Source organism: Drosophila rhopaloa, unplaced genomic scaffold (genome assembly GCF_018152115.1).
Source record: "Drosophila rhopaloa isolate 14029-0021.01 unplaced genomic scaffold, ASM1815211v1 contig_155, whole genome shotgun sequence".
NCBI lineage: Eukaryota > Metazoa > Arthropoda > Insecta > Diptera > Drosophilidae > Drosophila > Drosophila rhopaloa.
Genome location: NW_025335034.1, coordinates 3984431 through 4007190, shown reverse-complemented (window position 1 = coordinate 4007190; position 22760 = coordinate 3984431). Strand labels below are relative to the sequence as shown.

The 22760-nt window shown below is 39.6% G+C and overlaps 1 protein-coding gene across 2 annotated transcripts; it reads right to left on the bottom strand.

Annotated features, from left to right (window-relative positions):
- Positions 1-681: 681 nt before the first annotated feature.
- On the bottom strand, positions 682-18923 carry LOC108042703 (YEATS domain-containing protein 2). 2 transcript variants are annotated; one of them, XM_017121100.2, is made up of 6 exons: positions 16766-18923; positions 4590-5476; positions 2245-2482; positions 1537-1751; positions 1352-1457; positions 682-1231 (listed from the first exon to the last, which is right to left on the bottom strand). In XM_017121100.2, exons 1-6 carry the CDS (start codon positions 16926-16928, stop codon positions 1080-1082), a joined length of 1761 nt encoding a protein of 586 aa, XP_016976589.2. In that variant the 5' UTR covers positions 16929-18923; the 3' UTR covers positions 682-1079. The 2 variants fall into 2 exon arrangements, with proteins under 2 accessions (XP_016976589.2, XP_016976590.2); XM_017121101.2 differs by lacking the exon at positions 16766-18923 and adding an exon at positions 15302-15842.
- Positions 18924-22760: the final 3837 nt, after the last annotated feature.

The following is a 22760-nucleotide window of genomic DNA, read 5'->3' as shown; positions in this document are numbered from 1 at the left end:
AAGCTTAAACAGAATTGAAAGTAAAAGAAAGAAGTCAAGCTTCGCCATAGAGCAGATTCATTTATCATTTTATCACATGACAACTTTATTCATGTTTATTTGTACTGAACTGTACTTAATGTTGTCAAATACTTACATGCCGCAAAGACTCAACTAATGGGAAGCCAAAGTCTAGTTTGTTTTCTTAAAAAAATTAAAGTTTAAACAGAATTGGGAATAAGAGAAAGAAGTCAAGCCTCACCGTAAAGCATGTTCATTTATCATTTTATCTCATGACAACTTTATTCATGTTTATTTGTACTGAACTGCACATGGATTTTTTTTATGAATGAATGAAGTGCTGCTCTTAATTTTTATCAAATTATTCTACGTCTACCAAAGAAAATGTTTATCCGTTTTTGAAAAAAACAGAAACGGAGAAAGAATAAAAATAAATAAATATCCACAAATATAATCTCGTTAGCACCACCGAATAACTCATTCAAAGCAATTGCGCATTTAGCTCAAAAGCCGATTTATAGCACCGAAATGCATTTAAATTAAACTTTTTCCATTTTAATCAATAGCTCGCCAGAGAATACTAATACAGCCAATCAATTAGTTAAGCCTGATAATATTCATAAATGATTTACCATTCTGATAAACCTAACCGAGCACACAGAGAGAGGACACAGATTTAAATAAAGTTTCACATGATTTATTGAATGCCTGTTATTTATGATGGATTTTTATGATTCAGTTTTATTTTTTTTTCATTTAATAATATTTCTCTGACAATAATCTAATTATTGATTCGATTTCACAACTTGAAATGGGGTCTGCTTAAATTGAATTGTACATTAGATTGAATTCAGTATGGCTTGGGGAATATGTGAGACACGCAGACATGAGAGTTATGGTAACGTTTAACCTAATTACAGAACCGTCAATTCTGCTTCGCCCGGGCTCCCGCTGTTCTCACCGCTATTTACAAGGCCGCCTTTAATTAATCTCTAACCTAAATTACGTAACTGCAGATGGCGCAAAAGCTTACAAATAATTGGAAGTCGTACGCCGCGACCAGGCGTTCAATAGGCGAGTCACGTCTGGGGCGTTGTGTGCATCGCATCCTGCAGCGCCCAAAGAAGTCCAAGGATTCCCAGGAGTCCCAGCGTCGACCGGAACGTGCTCCGCCCGCCAGGCGTCATCGTCCTCGCCGCCGTTGACATGATGGCCGATGCGGAATATTCACCTGTTGGCCATCGCCGTTCGACGTGGTGGCGACAGTTGCGATTAATATGAATCATTCATTTGCCACACATTCGGGTAGATAGTGTAGGAGGAGGTTGCAGGATGGAGGCTGTAAACTTACCGCTTAGCACGTGCAGGTCCACGGATACGGAGACGCTGTTCGACGGCTGGCACGTATAATTGCCGGAATCCTCTTTCCGCACGAGCGGTATGATTAACGAGCCGATCTGCAATAAATGTTTGTGTTCAGTGACATTAACCAATTAGCCAATTAACCGGCGAACTACGCATAAACACCCAACTAACCGTGTTTTGATTATCGCCCACGGTTCCGAATATATTTCGATCCAGTTGCGTATACCAACCGGTCCGCTCGTCACTCTCGCTAATCTTCTTCTGGCCCCGGAACCAGATGATGTACTTGGGCGGATCCAAGGTTCCCCGGACGATGCAGTGCAGCGCCACCTTGCTGCCCGCCTTCACGAAGCGGCTCTGATCCCCAATCAGCTCAGTCTTGGGTTCTGTGTGGAATCATATGGATGCATTACATCGCAGCATATATCTCATTAGCTAAAGTTCGACAAGTGGTCATTATAATTTGTCACTAAAATATCTAAGTTCTCAAAAGTTGGAACTAAAAAAATCTTTTATTCAAAAGTTTTAGTGCTATAAGTCTACTGAGATATTTGATATTTATTTATTTTGGTTATGATTTTACACTTTTTAAAGTGAATAGTTTTATTTTTTTTCATTGTTCTTATTTTAAAACACTTTGTAAATAGATAAAATAAAATCATAGTAGTTCTTTGTAAATAAATGGTTAAACAACGATTATTTTCGGTACCTGATCTAAAGGCATTTATAAATTAGTTAATGGTCAAGTTGCCAAGGGAAATTTATTTAATATCAGTCATATTGACTGTCTGTATGGTTCTATTAAGTATGGTCAACTTAAAAATTGTAAATAAATAAAAAAAAGGGTTAATTCGTTATGGGTAATTTGTAAGCACTCACTGACTATTTGGAGGTGCACTTTGGCACTCAACTTGGGCTCCGTTGCCATCTGACACTCGTAATACCCGGCATCACTTGGCTGTACGTATTTGATCTGCAGCGACCAGGTGTAATCGTGATCCTCCTGGAAAATTGACTGGAAGCGCTCATCTGCTATAAAGGTCGTCTCGTCCACGCTGATAATGTGATTATCGCGCATGCGGACCCACGAAACGGGCTTATCCGAAAGTCGGTGTATCTGAAAATTCGAGGAATTGATTACCACATCCTTACAAATTGACAGTATTTAATTGACTAAAAAACATAAGTGTTGAGAACATTCCCGTATATAATTCGATTACAAACTAATCTATATTAAGCCTATCTATTCATTACATAACTAATTTATCATTTTCAAACCGAGTATCGAAAATCAGTGAACTATTAAAACATCAAAATCAAAGCTCAAGGCAGCCAGCATTTACATAACTATTATTATGTTAATCTTTGCCAATCTGCCGCTAATGAGCTTTCACATTACACAGATTGCATTCGATGTTGACTAATCCATACATGAATAATTACCCCGGCCCGACGAACTAATCCGGCCACGTTTGCCTGTCGTTTCGTTGTGTTAAGTTGCAAAAAATCAGATGGCTCAGGCGAATCAACAGACGTAAAATCTGAGATCCAAGTGAATGTCGGAGGCCGGGAAATGGAAATGAGCTGAAGGCGGAATCTAAGGATGAGGGTGCACGTCTTTGTGCTAAAATATTCTCACAGTTTGGCGTTTTGCTTTGGCCCTATTTCCGTAGCGTGCCTTTCTGCTGTTTTAGTCGTCCTGTTCCTGCTTTCGCCTTTGGTCCGGCACAGATCAGCATAATTTCATTTGCATATCAACAATACATTCTGTTTACGTTTATTTTTTATGACGTAAACAAGCGCCCAGGCTGAGGCTTCTATTTGCCGTTTACAATTCCGCACAATTTATAAATATATATGTATTTTTTAGCTCGGCTCTTTTCGGAAGCTGTTCTATGGGCTTTGGCAAAGTCCATTCAGCAGATATCCTCATACATATATGGCAAAGACACACCTACGAACGCATGTAAATTTGATGGCTGTTGTAGCCGTATGTAGAATACACTGTGCAATATGTATGCATGCAAATAAGTGTTTCGCCTTCCCCACCTAGATGTATCTGTATCTGCGCCCGACCATGTATCTGTATCTGCGGGTGTGTGAAAGCGTGTCTGTGTGCAATACTGTAAATGCTAGTTTTATCTCCGGCCCGTTGAAATTAAAAAGGAATTCGGAAGCAGAAGGGGGACACCGAGTCAGTCAGTCTGTCGCTGGCTTGTCTTCGTTTGGTTTAAGTTTCGGGGAATTTGTAAGTGAGTCAGGGTCGTTTGCCCTGAGTGGTTAAAGTCTTAATGCTGGAAATTAAATCCTTGGTGACGTGTGTGGCCTTAAGGTCTAGCTAATCCGTTAAAGTTAGCTAGAGGAATTTACATTTTTGGATATGTTGAGAGTTTCTTGGATAACCCAATTTTTGGGATGCCTCATGCTGCTTTGACATGAAAATAATGATAAAGCTCTGTAGAAGGGCAAAACGATTTTTGGATGTAATTGTATTTAATACTTGGGCTTAACTTGAAAATAACTATGTCTAAGTAATTATAATCGTACATGCAAAGGGCGGGCAGACTCCTTTTTTCCATAAATATCTTATTGTTTCCCATTTTTACCTTAACGGAAAAGAGCTAGCTTTGTATGTAGGATTTCTGTTCTTTCATTGCGCCCTTAATAGGATAACCCTTTAAGCTGCTTAGCCGGTTGACAGCTATTTATGGCACGTGACATTTAATTGAAATATAATATTCGCAATTAAACGTAATCTCGTATTAAAAACCCTTTTTTCCAGCGAACCTTTAAGGCTTACCCGACTTATGTCACACGCCCAAGCGCGACCTTCATCGGATTGTGTGCTATAAAATAAAAGAAGCCTACACCGAAAATAATTGTATTTCTTTTAAAATGTTATTAATTAAAATGCTTATGTTAAGTTTTAGCTAATTAAATATACTGAAAGTAAACCAAGGACTTATTTCAATGAATCCCAACTATTTAACTTGGAATAATTTTGTGCCTTAATATTTTTAGAAGATGGTATGTGTTAAAAAACTTATTAAAGTTCACACATAAGTATTAATTAACCACAAACTAAAATATTCATTTGAGAGAAATTTTAAATTTGCCTGCTTTGCTTTTCAGGTATTTTTCTTAGCATACTTATAGGATCCTACCATTTTGTTTACTAATATGGGCCACCCATTTCTTCGGGTGTACGTGTACTTCTCACTCACCTGGCACGGCATGTAGGCGTGGTTACCCATCTGGGCGGTCATGTTTAGCACGGGCATTGTGAGGTTGCGTCGCGGCCCCGTCCCCGTCCCCGCCTCCCGGTGGGCGGCCAGGTAGGAGTGCTGCTCGTTAAACATTTGCCGGCGCTGCTCCTCCGGCGTCATTGTCACCGCCGCGGAGGCTGCGGATGCTGCTGTTTTGGCGGCCTCCGCCTCTGCCGCCAACTTGGCCGCCTCGGCCGCATCGGCAGCGGCACGGTAAGCTGGCAAATCCGCTGCCGCGAAAACGGGAAATGGCGGTAGGAAGGTCGGAATGGAGAAGCCCTTGGTCAATGAATCAGCGACACCCGGATGAGCCATCGCCAACTTTTCACTGCGGCCTGGCAGCCGCTCAATGGAGTTGGGCCCATCCGTTTCCGTTGATGCTGGATAAATTGTTGATATGAGCATCTCTGCTGCGGTCTCAGTTGCTGCTGATGCTGATGTCGCTGTTGCGGCTTGTGTTGCTGTTGCTGCCGCTGCTTCTGCTTCTGCTTCTGCTGATGTTGCTGCTGCTGCTGTCTGCGCTTCTGTTTGCCGTTCTGTGGGCCGAGTAGTTAGCCCAATTTGTGCTGACTGGCTGGTTGGTATCGCTACTGCTGCTATATCTGCTGATGACGTGCCCCGGGCCGAGGCCGTGCTCCACGAGCTGGTTGCCTCTGTTGCTGCGGCTGCCTTTTTTGCTGTCGTCAAGTTGCCGGCTGTCGTAATTAGATCGTTTTGTGTTGTCATTGGCCTATCTGGCAAAGTGGATCTTGTGGCCGTCGTAAGCTGTCCCTCAGCAGCTTTCTGTCCCCGTGTCAGTTCCACTGGATTCGCCCCGGGCTCTGGAGTGCTGCAGGTAACATGTTCTGTGGATGAGCCAGAATAAAGCAGAGTACGTTTGCTTACAGCTTGTTTGGTTGGGGATGCTAATTAAAGTGGCTTTCAATTAAACCTGGTGTTTATGTAGCACAAAAAGTAAATAATTATGGTTCAAGACGGCTTGTAATCAAAATATTCAACTCTTAATGGATACATTTTAATGAAACGTTGAAAAGTCTTGCTAAAGTCGTAAAATTTTGTTTTATATCAAAAAAATTATAAACAAAATACAAAGTTGTTTGCATGTTGACCAATTAGTCTGGCTCTGATCGATCCGTCATATATAGCTGTGCAACAAAAAGGAAGGAGGAATTTAGAAAAAAATGTTGACAGATAATGTTAAACCAGTTCATGGTTGAGTAATCTTGCTTTAATACTTTTGCATACTTTTGCATGAATTTAAAAAATTCTCATCGTTCTCGCCTGACGAGCGAAAAGTCCTAAATAAATAAATTTAATAAATGTTTGCCCCGCACATCAAAGCAACGAGAAATTGATAAAAATTATTGCAATCGGCTTATGCAAGGTGAATGAATTAAATTTCCAGCAAAACAAATGGGACTTCCCCGCTTTGGCTCCCAAATGAGTGTGGGGCTGTCATACACACTCGCACTTTCAGAGGCACATGTATTTCGTTTCAGTTAATTTTCAATTACGCTTTTATGCTAATTAAAATCATAAAAATTTGCCGCTTAATGTCACCGCCTGTGGTGGCTTTCATTTAATTTGGTTCTCTGTTTCCTTTTCACTTTTAATTTTTCTTTTTTGCCACACTTTTTGCTGCTAAAAGTTGTTTGTTTTTGTAGCTTTGCCCGCCTTTTCCTTTTACCATTGCCGGTTTCTGTTTCCCTTTTAAACTTTTCCTTTTTATGTTTTCGACTTTGCGCCCTAGAGGAAAATTAAGCGTAAAAAATAAATGGTAACTTTGGCCTCATTATCATTTCATATACACGTGCAACTAGCGTCCTTGGCTGGATTTCTAAGCTCCACACCTTACATTTTTCCCCCTAGCACCTTGCTCTAGTTAATCAAATGAAATGCATACAGCTAAAAAGTTTTATTTACTATTTGCCTGCATTTATTCTGTTTGTATTTGCGGAAGATAAATTTGTCATATATCGCACATATCGAAAAATATTTACACAATTGATGGCCGAAACTAAAATCAATTTTTGCCCTGTGCCAACGATTTAAACACCCATCAATTGAGGCAAAACTTTATTAAAAGATTACAAAGCTAATAACTTCAGGCTATAAATTTGTAGAAAAAAAGAACAAACCAAAAAAAATCTATTCGACAGAGGCCACACCATTGATTAGCTCAACACACCCACTCAAAAAAAAGTTATTTTGAGCAACTTTCTGCCCCAACACTCTGGGAAGGACATGTTGCCCCAGGACACTCATCCACTCAATGGGCAGGCGGGGAGCCGTAGGATAAAGTGGAGTATGAACTTGGCAGTCTAAGTCATTGAAAAGAAAAATTTTTGGCTAACCACAAAAACTTGGAACAAAAAATGAACATGTCCGTCTGCATCTGAAACTGTTTGATTTCAATAATTCATTTAGTCGTAATTTTTTTGAGTATTAAATGTACATGTACATAAACCACTTTTAAGGTCTTAAGTTTATGTACATGTTTTAGAAAAATGCATAGGACACAGAAACTTTTGAAAATAATATTATGTAATTATGAAATGTAATCTCGTTAGTTACTTTAACGCATTGGGCAAACCTAAGCTCAAAGTTCTGTAAGAATCTCAATTGCACAAAAGGACGCATTTTCTATAAAATCGAAAATATTCGTGAGAGGAAAGCCAACTTATTTGAGGTAAAATTGCGGTAAGCTAAAGCCAGCCAGTTCAATGCTCAACTAAAATGGGCCAAGATGAAAAGTCTGTGGTTTGGTACTGTTTTCCAGGGCTAAGATATCAGTGGGCTGATAAAATAGAATTTGCATTTTTAAATTATTTCATTTCACGTGCTTGTCAGAGCCTTGATTTAGGTAGAGCAAGAAATTTCAGTCGCACTCGTTACCTTTCAGCTGCCCGAAAATTCTACGTGTCTGGTTTCCCACCCAAAAAAAAGAAGGGCCGAAAAAGTGAAAGCGAACGTGAAAAAAAGAGAATCCACAGGGCAACCGCATAAATTTCACGAAATCATTTCGAACGAATGCGTGTGATTTGGTTTTGTTGATAAGGTCCACCCCAGGCCCATAGCCATTTCTTTGCCCACGAAAAAGGTTGCAAGCGAATTTTTGTTAAAATGCAAATTGAAAATTTCACTCCCAGAAAAATAGTAAATTTAAAATCCACTGCAGAGTGGTATGCTTTTCCTTTGGTTTGCTCTCGTTTTGTTTGGCATGTCAAGATGGAAGATCCCAAGGGTGGTGGAAAAGCAAAGCCGAAACGGGTTGCTCAAGGCAGAGTTTGCATTTTCAATTAAAACCGATTTAGCTGGCAATCAAATCGGTTTTGATTTCCCTCAAAGGAATTTGTGTAGCCAAACAAAAACGGAAATTTATTTTTGTGGTGCATTTGGTATTTGTATTTTCTTGTATGCAAAAGGGTGCTATCTGAAAGGCAGTGCTATTTCGACCTAGGAACTATTCCCACAAAGCCGATTATTTTCTGGTTTTTTTGGCCGTGTCCCCGCTTTGTTTAGCTTACCAGGGAAAAGCGCCTACTCCCAGCCAGAAGTGTGATCCAGCCATTTAGAGCACTTGACGACAGTCGAGCACACACGAGGCAAAAAGAGTGAAACGTGCAATAACACTCAAATTGTTTTCTTGCTTTCCTCTAGCCAGATTCGGCCGTTTCCATGGATTGTGGCCCAAATCCTTCCCCTCAAATCCCTCAACCGCTTGTGGGGCCGGCGGGACTTGCAGTTCATATTTTAAGTCGGCTCGAGCTGGAACGCCAGCGGAATAGTAATGCCCACAAATTAGGCTAACGGCTGACGCAAAAATTACTGAAATTGGCCTTCATTCGACCAGACAGGCACGGAAAACACACATGCCCAACACTTATGTAAATTCTGGAATTGGTCTAGGCCACTACAAAATGAGCAGCTATATAAGGGCAAACCTCATCAGCATCGCCAATGCCATCAAAAGAGGCGACAGTCAGACAATGGGTTACAGCTGGAGGTAAATTGGTCGTAAAATGATACCTATCCTTACTCGCACTTCTAATTTAGACATCATTATATGCTAGCTTTGCTATACTTTATAAAATCTAACATAACACTTAACAACTTACTATTCAAAATACAAAACTTAATAGTAATATTCAATTTAATTTGTGGTAACAAAGCTTTTCGATGTTTCTGCTTTGGGCAACTCAATTTATCCCAGCCAAAACCAATACCCATCCTTGGGCACCTGTATTCGAATGTTTCGAAATAATTAAAAGAATGGTGCTAATTTCGTAAAGCCATGCCATCGCCCAAGGCACTATAATCATGCGAACATGCGTAGGTGCTCCCACAAAAACCATTTTCCAAACTATTCCATTTTAATGGCCTCAAAAGTTGCTAAGCCCTCCCATTGTGCATGTGCCTGCCATGTGCCATGTTTCACTTTGTATGCTTCAGCCCTGGACGGCCAATGACGCAGTCACCTGAAGGATGGCAGGATTGCAGGGATAGGGACAGGGATTTGGTCCAGACTGGCCCATATGGTGTACTCGTCCTGGCACTTTGACCCCTTAGTTAATATTTCATGGATTTTGCCTTTTACGGTGCAGGATAAAGGGACAGCCAGGGAATGATAAAGGGAGGACATGAAAAAATGATTGGATTTAGCTGGTGGTGGCATGATTTTTTCCATCTTTATCGATTAACTTGCGAAGAGAAAAACTGAAATTTAATTAGTCTCAAAAAATTTTCTTGTGCAAAGAATGTTTGCAACACTTTACGGTCCATCGAATGCGTAATTGAAAAATGTTGTTTTATTTACCAATGGTTTGTAAATATTAGTTCAGCAAATATTTGCCTCAAAATATGAAAAAAATTCAAAATGAAAAAAATTAAACCCTTTTTTAATTACATACTAAGTTCATGAGCTAAAATCACTATTTATAAATATTTGTTTTGGAATCCGAATGAAATTCATAATTTCTTTTTAAAAGTTATTAGGATTCAGATCTAGCTATGAATGTTCGTGATTATTTTAATCAATCTACGTTGGACTTGCTGTCTCTTTTATACGTCTTGGTACTTTTAGCACTTTTTCCAACCAAAGGTCAATGGGTCTTAATCCGCGCAATCTTCGTGGTACGTGCATCATTAGCGTGGCATCAGGACACTGAGGATGCTCAGGATACTCGCATAAGCTCCAGGACTTCATTTTTCATGTAATTATAAAAAATATGCGTGGGCCCGAGAGCCAAAAAAGGTCACGCAGTAATTACATGTCCAATAAAAAGTCATGCCTGTTTGCAAGGACAAAATGGCGGCGGCCGTAATTAAAACGCCGAGCGCTTGTGGCCAAAAGAAGACGAAGAGCCACTTGACTCGTGGCCATCTGAAGCTCATCCGCACCTGTAACGACATCCGAATCCAGCCCGCATCCGCCAGCGATGGTGTTTATGAGAAAACCAGCAATGGAGCAGCCGACACACATTCTCGCATAAACCAGAAAACTTTTCACCGGGGAGCACTTTGGATTATAGCCGCCTCGAGTGCACATAAAACACGAGCCTGCGGACTCGGATTGCTGCATCTATCTAACCCATGAGTAACTTCGGTGGTGGTCGAGGGGCTCATAGTTGTGTCGCCAGATTTGTGTTGCTCCAGCTGCGGGCTGGCAATCTTAATGAGTCCCCTTTGGGGGCCGCCAAGCAATTAAAGTTCAAATGAGCCAAATTACAAGCTGGGAGTCACATCAAATGGTGGGCCTTGGGGATGTATTTATATGGAAGGCAACTTGCAAGGGGGGTGAAAACAAATTAAGAAGGGCAACTTAAAAAACTCTAGCCGAATCTCAGTACTAGACTTAATAACTAAGATTCTAGGTTTCGAAATAACGAATGAAATATTTCACATTCCCCCAGAAAAGCACATTCAGAAACTTATAAGTAGAAAATAACATCTCATAAACATTTCTACCTTTATATTTGTTAATTAAAATAATGTACATGAACATGAAACATATTTCATTTGAAAAGAAACAAGGAACAAAAGGGAGAAATATTTAATAAGAGGTACTATTATAAATTGCATTCGACATTCTTTCTGTGGAGGAGTTCTAAAGAATATATAAAGGGACATAAAAATGAAAGCGTCGCCTCAGCATGGCCATTAACAACTTTACTTTAGCGTAAGGCTAACAACACGCAGCGCAGAACCGACAACGTGCAATGTACAACAGTGCGTATACGCAACACTGGGCAATGCTCCAATTTCAATTTACTGCGAAACTGAAACTGAAATGAACCTCAAAGGGGATACATCGCGTGGGAGAAAGAGTGCTGCTGCTGCTGCTGCTGCTTTCTTTGCTGTTTTACTTTTTCACTCGTTTGTTGGGAACACGTAGACCGGAGAACACGATGCCATAAAAATAAATTGAGCCAGGGCACACAGTCACCGACAAAAGTGGGTGTGCCGACAAAGAGCCAAGTGGGCATGAAGCGGAGCAGTCTGGTCCAGGGGGGTAAGTGCCCAAGGGGGAGAGAGGGGCCTGGGGTAGGCTATATTGAACACCCCGCACGGCTTGTATAATTTTCACTGTGACACCCAACATATGTTTCAGTTTTGAATGAATCCTCGGATAATGGCGGCAGAGAGCAATTTCACACTAAACACAAACATTTCCCCGCACCTTCATCCCGGCGAAAGCCACTCGAATAACAAAACGCCATGGCATAACGCAGCCCTCGCCCACTCGAAGCACCCACACTCATGCAAATGTATCTTTAATGCGTAGACAGCGTTCTGTTTGCAAACTCACATAGATACGCGCACTCACACAATCTCCACAAGATTCCATGCCTGCTGTGTGCAAGAGCCATTTATTTCTTTATTTATTTTGTGAACACTTTCAATCGGTAATTGTTTATTGATCGATTTGATAAATGCCACTTTAAATACAATTTTCCACCCCTTGTTTGATTTTTTACTCAAATATTTATGGGAACGCCAAGCACTTGTGATCAAATGTCATCGCAATGTGCATAAACATTAATAATTTATGATACAAAAGGTTCAAGTTGATGAAGATGAATCAACTTTGGGGCTGGGATGATAAGTGAGCTGTGGTCAATGGCAAAAACCTTTGGGGAAATTAAAAGCCAAAAAAATGATGAAATCTAAGTTTAGATGAATTTTAAATGGATGAAGCGCTTGATTTGGTTTTTGGATAGAAGGAGACTTTATAAATAAGCCAATATTTATGTAAAGAAATAACAATGGCTTGTAAATGGAGAAATCCCGAAAAAAAAGAATGGGTAATGAAAGTCAGTTTTACATTTTTTTAAAGGAATATAAAAGAAAATTTAATTTCCTTAACTTTGATACTGGCTTCATTAAAGACATGGTATCTTCTGTGACTTCTCTGTGTCTTTTGTCTTCTATAAATTAAGAAAAATAATTATGCAAAATCTCAACATCGTACGAATTCTTATCTAGTTGATTTTTATGGCTTTTCTGGAAAATATTTAGCCAGCCCAAGTTTTCCGGCTCTGGTTTGCGGGCCAGAAATGTCTATGGAGAAGGCTTGTCGGACAGTCATAAATAAGTAAGCAAACGTTGACCAGAAATGAAATAATTTTTCAAAGGGCCTCCTGCCAGGACATAGTGAGCTCCGCATTCCTTTTTCTCGGCCCCTCCTGCTGCGATTCATAAATTACGAGAGAGGCCCAGAGGCTTCATTGCTTTGTATTTCCTTTTTTTTCGGCGGTCTGTCTTATTCTTTTCACACTTCGGCAAGAAACAAAGACAAGGCTCGTTGACTGCCGCTGCACTTTGTCATTTGTGGGTCATTTCTCGCTACGTCTTTGTCGCTCGTTCAGCCCCTTCCTTAATCCCCTTTAACCTCGTCCCATTGCTATTCTCTGAGCAATTAAATGGCCCATATACACACACTTGTTGTTGTCTTTGATTGCCCAAAGCGTCGACGCTGCTGCAGCTGCCTCTGACCCCTGACCCACTGAATAATTTAAGCTCACATTTTGCGAGCCAAAAGCGCATCAAGGCCATTCAGCTTACATTGTGGACGTGATTGTGTGTATGTGAACAGGAAATTGTTAGTTGCATGGCGAATGAGAAACAGTGGGTCGAATTGCGAGCCGAAAATCACTCATTCGCAGTGTTGAACCTTTGGAGGGAAGTTGATAATGAATGAAGGGGCGTGTTGAAATAGGAAGTAAAAATACCAGCTTTGAATATTTAAAATAAAGTATTTGTGTACTTACATTTAATATATAATTTTGTCCATTAAAAATTCAAAAGCTTTGTTATAAAATAATGTTATCTTTTTAGAATCTTTACCTAAGGCTGCTATGTACTATAAAACGACGAAATTAAATGAAATATATAAATTTGATCGGCAGGAAAGGCATTTTCAATTTAATTTAAAGAATCCATTATATTAAACAATTACAAAAAATGGGTAAAATATTTAGTACATTTTCAACAATTCAACATTCTTATTTAAAAAAGCACTCATGAAAATATTCACCTGTTCTTTTATATACGGTAGGCTGTATATAACTTTTAGAATTATATACAGACTTTTTATACTCTAATTATACACAAAATGAGACCTTGAATGGAATTGCTACAAGAATTTACAAACTATTATTTAACTTTGATGAAATTTACACAAATTACTCAGGCCTCAAATTATGTAGAACAATTAAAATTCCATGTAAGACATTCCAACAAACGGCTAGGTGTGGGATCGAATTTCGCGAATTTTCCCGGCCTCTAATAAAGCCATGGGTTGCAAATAACTCCACCGTGGGGTATTTTGTTGACCTGCGGCACTATCATGTGTCCCCCAACTTTGCTTGTGTTACAATATTTTCCGTCATCACAGGACCTGCCGAGGCGGAGGTCAACTCGACTGACAATGTGTGTGTGTGTGTCGGACACTCCGGCCGCCTGAGGGATGCTTTAGCTTTTGCTCCTGCTGTTGTTGTTTTGGTCTCTCCGCAAACCCATTTATAATTTATGAAGGTAAGCAAACACTTTTGGCCCTCACAACGACGACCGCACACACGACACGACAGCAGGACAGCAGGACACGACATCATGACCCCAGAGCAGCCTTAAAGGATTTCGGCAGTTTCGGCCATTTCAGCCAGGTGTAATGAGTCGGAGGTGACGGCAGGTCGGGCCAAGTCAACCTGTAGGCCGCTTTGATTCGAGGCCCAACAACTTTTCCCGCACATTGCCGAAATTAGCAGGAAGCCGGCACTGTGCAAGCAAATAAAAAATCCTTGCACAATCCCCCAGAAATTTTCAAAAAATCAGAATGAGGTTTTCGAGAGAACAAAAGCTGCAGCAAGACAAACTTTGGCCGCATTATATTTTTGACTATTTCGGTGAGACCGGGGAGTAGGAGTTGGCTTGCATCTGCTTTGTTGGTCCCTTCTGTATTTTGGCATAACGAGTTGCACTCAAACTTTTTGAAAGCGCATTTTGTTAAGAGCTGTATAGTAATGAAGGGGCAGACGGACAGGCGAGGTGGGGAATGCGTATAGGGGATTTAGCAAGGGTTGTTTCCACGCTGCTGAAAATGTGTTTATTAAACATTTTTTGGCAAGTTTTCAATTTCGTTAATGTTTTTGTGGGGCTGCGAAGACAAAAGGAAACGGGGCGGTTGCAAAGGAGGTGCAATTTATTGTTTTATTTTTGCCTTGATTATCGGGCAGTCGACTGAGCAGCTGCTTCTGCTAAAGTGGCAACGGGGTTAAGGACCTTGGGAAACTATTTTTTATTCTCACAATTTGCGTAACTCGTCGCGATTCATTTTAAAACTTTTGTACGTAAAGAGGTGCGCTAACTTTTCCTACAAGTTAAACCAATTTGTTTTGTATTTAAAAAGTTCTGTGGCAAACAAACAAATTAGTCTACAAATGAAAAATGTTTAACATATATTAAAGCTGACTAATTGTTGTTTCGAACAATAATTCATTTTCACATAATATTTTAAACTTTTTCAATTTATTTATCTAAGCAATTGAAATATACAACTTGTATAAATTTGGTGAGAAAATATTTTAGTATCAACAAAAAGTTTTGTTTTGGTTGTTATAAGCCTATGGGTTAACATTTTATTCAAAAAGATAGTAATGAAAAGTATCATTCTTAGGCTAAGAAAACAGCATACACAAAACCTATATGCTGTGCGCCCGTTATTGTGCGATAAAAATGATTCAGTTTTTGATAAAAAATAAAATGCCTGAAAATCCCTTGTCTATTTAATTAAAACAGTTTTATTTCCAATTAGCTACATTTTTTCAAGCGTTTGGCACAACAATTTGTTATTTATTTTTTTGCCTTAAATACCAGTTATGTAATTGCGTTCTATGCCATTCGACAGAAAGTGGACTTCAGCTTGTGATTAAAAAATGGAAACGAAAGTAATGAAACCGGAGGTTTAGTGTACCATATAGTGTACCATTGTATTATTTTTCCATTTTCATTTTTTGTACCAAGAGCTGAACAACTGCCAGTTTTAGTGGGTTTAAAATTAAATAACCGAACAATATAATTTTCAAGAATAGGAAATATTGGTTTTTATAAAACAAGACAAAAAAAAATAATGAGTAATAAATTAAACGTATTTTCTAAACTACAAATTTTACCTTTCTGACTGTTTTACTTCGATGTTTGTCCCCTTCGTATCATTCTGTTCTTGTCTTACAACATTAAACACCATAACTTCTTCTTCATCGGAAAACGTCAACACCTCCATGTAACTTTTCGTTTGTTCCTGAGCCGTTTGTTTCAGTGGGCTTACCGATATTTGATCCAAATGATCCTTTGCACATGGCCTTTCTTTTCTTTTCTTAAGAACTATTTCAAGCACAGACTTTATTTCGTCGTCCTCGAATTCATTTTTCACGAAGAACAGGGGCCCGGTTTTTTGAATGAATCCATAGTTTAGGCCGACCCGTATGGCGATCAGCACCATCGTCTTTATGTGGTAATTTGGAACATTGAGCTTGGAGGATATACTTTTCAAAAAATCCTGTAAGGTCACCGGCTCACGCTGTTCCCGTAGAGCAGATTGTATTATTCCACCCAGCAATGTGCAACAAGTCATTTTACGGAAGTTATTAACTTATAATTTAGATAATTTTCTTTTATCACTATTTGGGAATAAAATAAAACAACTGACTTACACTTCAATGCTTACATATGGATTTTAAAAAAATTTAATATTTTGGCTTGTGGCTATATTTATTTGAGAACCAGAAAATTACATTAAATGTAGATGTAGATTTAAAAATTCAACCTTACAATTCTGATTTCCACAAAATAGAAAAAGAAACTATAAAAATTAGGTATGAGTCCTTGTTACTAGTAAGGGTTAATTGAGTAAGATATAATTAGGTTGCTTTATTATTAAAGAAAATCGATTTTAATTTCACATAATAGGAAAAAAAGGAGGATAAAGTAGACTAAGAAACTTTCCCCTAAAAAATGTTCAATGCGGACTGACGCACCATTTTGTCAAGTTTTATGGGCCATTGTTTTCCTATTTCGCTGACCCCGTGGCTTGTTCTAATCTAATTTCAGCAAATCAAGTGAAACAAAGGAAAGCTCAAGACCCGACTCCTCCTCTGCGATTTCCAAGGACCAGTTACGGAGAAATACTAAAATAATTTGCCAGCAGCCATATCGCGTCTTGGGTCCCCGCTTACGAGAGCCATTATCCATGTGTGTGTTGCCAAGTGTTTATGCGCGGTTATTTTACCCGGTATCCGGAATAGTAGAGGATATCCGGAATACAAGTTCCTAGTAAATATTCTTGAAATAATCAACCCAGCATGCAAGCGATGCAACATCCACTTTAACCTACGCAAATTCGCAGAACCTTGAGAACTCACAGTTTTAACATGATAATAAATCAGTTTGTTATTTTTAGTTTTCTTTCACAAGATAAGTGCACAAATTGCGGGGTATCCCACTCGTTTATAAAATTTCTCACTCTTGCTGCGAGTGTGTGTTGGAGTGTGCGACGTGAATGCGTTAAATTAAATCAAAAATGTATGAAAGTCACACGCACACACAAGGAGTCAGGGAAAACCCCGAGCTGTACTTACGCATCCCAAAGCCAAGGACCAGGAAAAGAAGGACGGTGCTGATGCGCAGCCAAGATGCTGGTCTGGATGTATGGAAAAATCGGCGACACCACGTCGCTGCTCCTCCTCCACCTCCTCCTCCTCCTGTTCGTCCTGTTCGTCCTGCTGCTCCCGCCGCTGTCATCTCTGTTGTCAACGTTGTGGTCCGGGTCGGGGTCCGGGTGGGTCCTGGCTGTGCTGTTTCTGGTGCTTCTGCTGCTACTGCTACTGCTACTGCTACTGCTCTACTTGTCCTAGTCCTGCGTGGCAGTCCCAGTGGCCCAGTTCCTGGCTGCAATGACACTTACAGCGCCTTTTGTGCGCTCATTGTCCGCCCGCCTCCAATTGGGACTCGTTTGCGGCATCGAATCTGGCTGCTCTTGCTCCTGAGACCCAAAGCCAGGATCTGCTGATTGCACTGCGCCGTCTTGGCTGGCAAACTTTGTCGCATTCTCTGCTCCGCTCCGTTCTCCAAATCCCAGTCGAAGTCTCAGATAAATAGGTTTATTGAATTAATACGCTCGGGGCTGGGTCCTGGCTTGCCTCCATTTGGGTTTTATCTAACCTCTATCCTGTTTTATTTTATTTTATTTTATTTTATTTGATTTTATTTCTAGTTTTTCACAAAAAACTGCAACTCTTCTTTATGGGTCGATGCGTTTTCTCAACCGATTTTCTTGCAAACTCATTGTTTGCTTACTCAGTCTGTCCTCTCGTTTTGCACTATTTTTGTGTTGGTTGATTTATATATTTATTTAAGTGTTTTCGCCTTTGTTGAGTGGTAAACTTTTATTGGCGCTGCAGTGGCACCAATATAGACAAATAAACTGGCATCAGAACTCGACTTTATTATATGTGTGGTAATCCAATTTGTTTATTTGGCTTTTTGGTCTTCTCGAAAACTTATTTAGCTGAACATCACAAATTCGCTTAAGCCCTAATAAATAAATTTACCTAACAGTGTTGTTTGCCATTGGGTTTTATTGTGCTTGTTAAAGTTGTTTGCTAGTAATAACCAAATAATAGACTAGAAAAAGGACAACAAGTTAAATAAATGGAAAAACCAAATTGGGCCACAAAAAATTCTGGTTTTCATAAAAATTTAGACGAAAGGAAGTAATAGCTATTTTTTTTATTAAATACCACAAATTGAACTACATAAAAAAACTTTCGCAAGAACAATTTCTCATCTCCAACTTTTATTTCAACAGCTCAATCAATGAAAAAAGTAAAGTGCATGAACTTTTCAAGATATATAAATCAACTTATTTCCACTTAAACTTTCATAATCGTTTTGCAATTAATAACAAAAAATGTTCTTTTATTCGTTCTCGGCTCACTTTCTCATGCCGCCGCACAAAAGTTAATAACTTGCACGGTTGCCATGCAGAACTATCACACAATGTTCTCGATGACTAATGGCTAAAACTTTTGCCACACCAAACCTGAAGGAGTGGGACCATTTATAGTGTTTAACAAGTTTCACATTGCTTCTCGATGGCCTTTGCAGTTTAAAGTTCTTGGTAATAAGTTACAATAACCATATGGTCGGACTCTAACCAATTTCGGTTCATTTATGTCTAGCTCGGCTGGCTTATATTTAACGATTTAACACGTGAGAAAACATTTACACTTCAGTAACAATTTATCGCATAATCCGACTCGAAAATGTATTTTCTTTCGCCTTCTTACGAGTTTTTGTTGGTGCCCGAAATGATGCACAATAATCCCTTTTTTACGTTACGGCGGGCTTTTTCGCATCCTTGGAGAAATCCCCGGCTTCTTTTGGTTCTGTTTTTGCTCCTTGGGTTTCCCGTTCAGCGCGACATTCTAATATCCATTTGAATACGGCAAGAGCAAACAAATTTTAAAAGTGATTTCGGCAAAAGACACTCGACAGGCGGCAATGCAGGACACAGACACAGGACACCCGAGGGGACATCAAGTGGTTTAACTTTGTCTTAATTTTTCCTCTCTTTGTTTTCCCACTTTTGCATATTTTTCTTCGTTTTTCTTTTCACAACTTGTTTTTTCTGGCTTTCGTTTGGGCAGCAGTCCTATTCAGACATCGCGTAAAATTGACTTCTGGTTTGGTTGCGGTTTTCTTTTCACCATCCGAGTCACGTCCGCGCGCACCGGATTCAAATTTTCGACTGAGAGGCGTGCGGGCAACGCCATCCCAATGACTTCCCAACATTCCGATTCAAAGCCGTTCCGTCGAACGTTCCCCATCGGGTTCTCCTCTGTTCCACATCGGCGGGGAGTATCTCTGATTCGGATTCGGATTCCGATTCGTTTCGTACTTCCCCAGCTGTGTGCCGTTCTCATCCCTTTGGTTGCTTTGGACTTTGGAATCGAACCTAGCCCTACGAACTTCGTGAAATTCGCCGGCTGTTTGTCTGCGCCTGCGCTCTTTTGGTCAGGCCAACAGAAGATTGAGGATTTATTTTTTTATTCATCGGATGCTATTTGTAGATGACCAACTAAACACTTGTTTCCGCAGGGCAGACTCCTCCTCTTCCGCTTATGAATATCAATTGACCGCCTAAACGGGATCAACAGTGACCAATAATACTAAATATGTTATCATTTCAGCCTCGAAACTTGAGCAAATAATGGATAATCACTGGAACTGATTGATCTCTTGGTTATTTAAAATTTAAGACCCTTCTCATACGTTGATACCGAGTGTATGAATTGATTCAATAATTAATTTACTAAAACATGTAAGTGTTTTACATGTATATAAACACATTAAAGACTATATTCTTATTGTCGTTTCATGCATTAATGTAAGCCATTTTACTATATATTCTTTATCTTTATTGCTAAGTGTTCCTGGCTAAGATAAAGTCATAGCTCTTCTCCATTTTCTTCTCAGATTAAAGTCGCAAGTAAACCAACAAATAATTGGAATCGTGCGAATGGTGACCCCGTAAATCACAGTGGTGACCGAGTTGGCATTCAGTCACTAAATTAGCTCGGTGTCTGTTGAAAAATCATCGCCTTTAGTGGCCGGAATTTACTGCCAAGAAGAAGGCATCTGCGGTCCCGTCTATTGTGTGACAATATGCCATTATGTAAGAGGGAGTGAGCCAATGTGAAGGGGGGTCTAGGACTTAGTATAATCTGGTGTGCTTTGTTGTCAAAGAGCAAGTAACAAATAAATATTATTGAACTTTTTAGTCCCAAGGGGGTGGCCAACAGGCAATTGACGCCCCAGTGCGATAGCGGTGCCAGAGGCATTGGGCATGCGACAGATAGGGTGCTGAATGTCCTCGCACAGGGCCAACATAAATTCTTGCACAGTTCAATTTATTGTGTATTGACACAGCTTACGGAGAAACAAATAAAAATGTTTTCGAAAGTGCGGGTGCTTGGGCCAAAAGTCCTGCCCTGCACTGGCTCAAAGGCTCCAGGAATGCGGACGAGTTCTGTGGGTCCTCAACCCCCCCACCCTAAGTTCCTATACGCCCTCGAAGTCAGGGACCTCGTTGGCATCCATTGTTATTACCTCTTTGTTGTGTTTACACGCCATTTGTGGTATTTCACCCACTTCCATGTGGCTCACCTCGTCTCGCCCGCGGCGGCAGATCCTGCGGGAAGGTGTCGGGCGGTATGCGGGCCCGACGTCGAGGGGCTGTCGTAAAAGTATATTTGAAATGCAAATGCCGGCGGGCCTTAAAATGCTCAACTTCTGGCTCACAAAATAATCAAAATATACTTTATGTCGCCTTTGAGCCAGTGAAAACAGTTGGGCCAGTTATCGCAGCCAAAAGCCAGACAACAAAAACCGAAAGCTGCTGAAAGCCCATGAATCGAGTTGGGAAATAAAACAAAAGATCAAAATGTTAATATGCAGTAAAACGACTGCATTATACTCTGAGAACAAAATGATTTTATATGGCCGATTGGTGTCACACTTTATTTCTTTAACTAAAAAGGTTTTCTTTTTATTTCCTTAATTAAGTTAAATGCATTACAATATTGCATTATATTAAAAAAATCATCTATGCGAAAAGGAGTTGAAATAACTTTGGAACCACAAAAAAGTACTTAAAGTTTTTTAGTTGAATATTCATAATTTGGTAAATTGATGGAGGTCAGTGGATAGTGCTATTCTACATTACCTTACGCAAAAAAAGTATATTTTCAGCTCCAGCTGCTGGCTCTGCATTAGCTAAACATTGCGCAGCTGTTAATTTAAGCGTTTTTCCAGAGTCGTAAATAAATTAAAATGTTTGGTTGGAGGCAATCGCATCTGTGCGAGGACCTAAATTGAAACAAACATCAGATATCATGGAAGGGAAACTCGATGCGAGGATTGGGTTGTTTATTGTGAGGAGTAACTTTCAAGTTGTTCCCCTGCCAATATTTCAATATTTACATTATGATTGCTTTTCTCAATTTTTCTAGTTTTTTCAAACTGTATTCTGCATACGTGTAGCATATAAAAATATTTTTCTCTTTGTCCAACTACTTGCTCGTTTTGGAAGGGTGCCCGACTCTGCTCTTCGAATATGCGATTTTTCGTTGACATGCTAGACAAATTTCTGATAGATATACTCATATATGCGTACATATACATATGAGAAAATCTAGTTTGATTTTATCCTTCGTCTACGGCAACAGCAGCAACAATGGAAAATGTATCCTCGATATTAAATATTTGCTGAGTAGCTATATGAGAGTGGAGGAGATGGTCTGGAAAATACCAATATTCATAATGTTGTGACAATTTATTAACAATTTATGCACTTAGGATGCACATGGCTTGCATGTCTGGGCTTGTTGATATAAAAAATCGAAAAGATAATTAAATTTTAACCTTCTTAATGCTATTCACAGCTTTAAATACTCAAGTTTTAAAATGGCTAAGACTGAGTTCTATTTTCTCACCCAATTTTAGTGCCAACGCCATCTGAATTATGTGTCCTTAAATTAAAAGTAAAAAATCCTTTATTTATATATGAAAATTTGCTTTACTTGTTTTCTAAAATACTTCTTTGCGTTGGCATTAAAAGATTTTATTAAAATGGAGACACAAATCGCAGTCCACATAAAGATACTGATGCGAAAGCAAACTCTCCGACAATTAATGCTTGAGCAGCTTTATCCTTTTGTTGTTAGAGGGAACCAGGTAAAAACGAGAATCAATTGGCTTTCTAGTCAACCACACTAGTATAGAATCCACCGCAATTGATTTCTATGTTCAGGCAATCAAACCAATGGCACTTTAAGCTTCACGCTTCTCATTGGAAAAGCCATGGAGAAAGACGGGGACGTCGAAAAGCTAACTGCAAAATAAATTGTACTCAATCGAATACTTCGGAAATGAACTGCAAATACCCGGTACTCACTGTACTGCTTGGCAGTGTGCCTTTCGAGTAGAGCTACTCTTGTTTTACAATTTTAACCTTTAATTGTTGAACAGGTGAATTTTGTAGGTTTTGTCATCTACATTAATATGCTGTATAAGTAAACACTTTCCAAAATTGTTGTTGTTGCTGCTACCCAGATTTGTCGCAATTATCTATAAAGCCCAACTTGTTGTTTATAAACCTTCAATGTTAACAAATTGAAATGTAAAGTCTGTGTGTGGGTATTAAAGTTAAGTAAGGTTGATTGTATCCGTTGTAACCCTACTTTAACACCAACACAACCACATCCACTCTACTTTGCTGGATTTTTTTCTGTTCATCTGGTCACCCTTTTCCCTCTTCGTTACTCGCTGTCCTTTTGTGGAGAATCAGGATTAACGGCAAATATAATTACTGCACCCTTTATCCGGCGATAGAAAAAGGTGCAGGAGACACACAGGAAAGCGACGTGACGTTAATGACATTGTCGGTTAGAGTTGCGAACCCCCGCTGGATGTGAACCCTTGGCTAATTTGTTCTATGTTCGACTTGTGCCTAATTAATGAAGATTGTCTCGCATAATCGTAACGGTTAAATTTATATTAATTGTTGTGGGC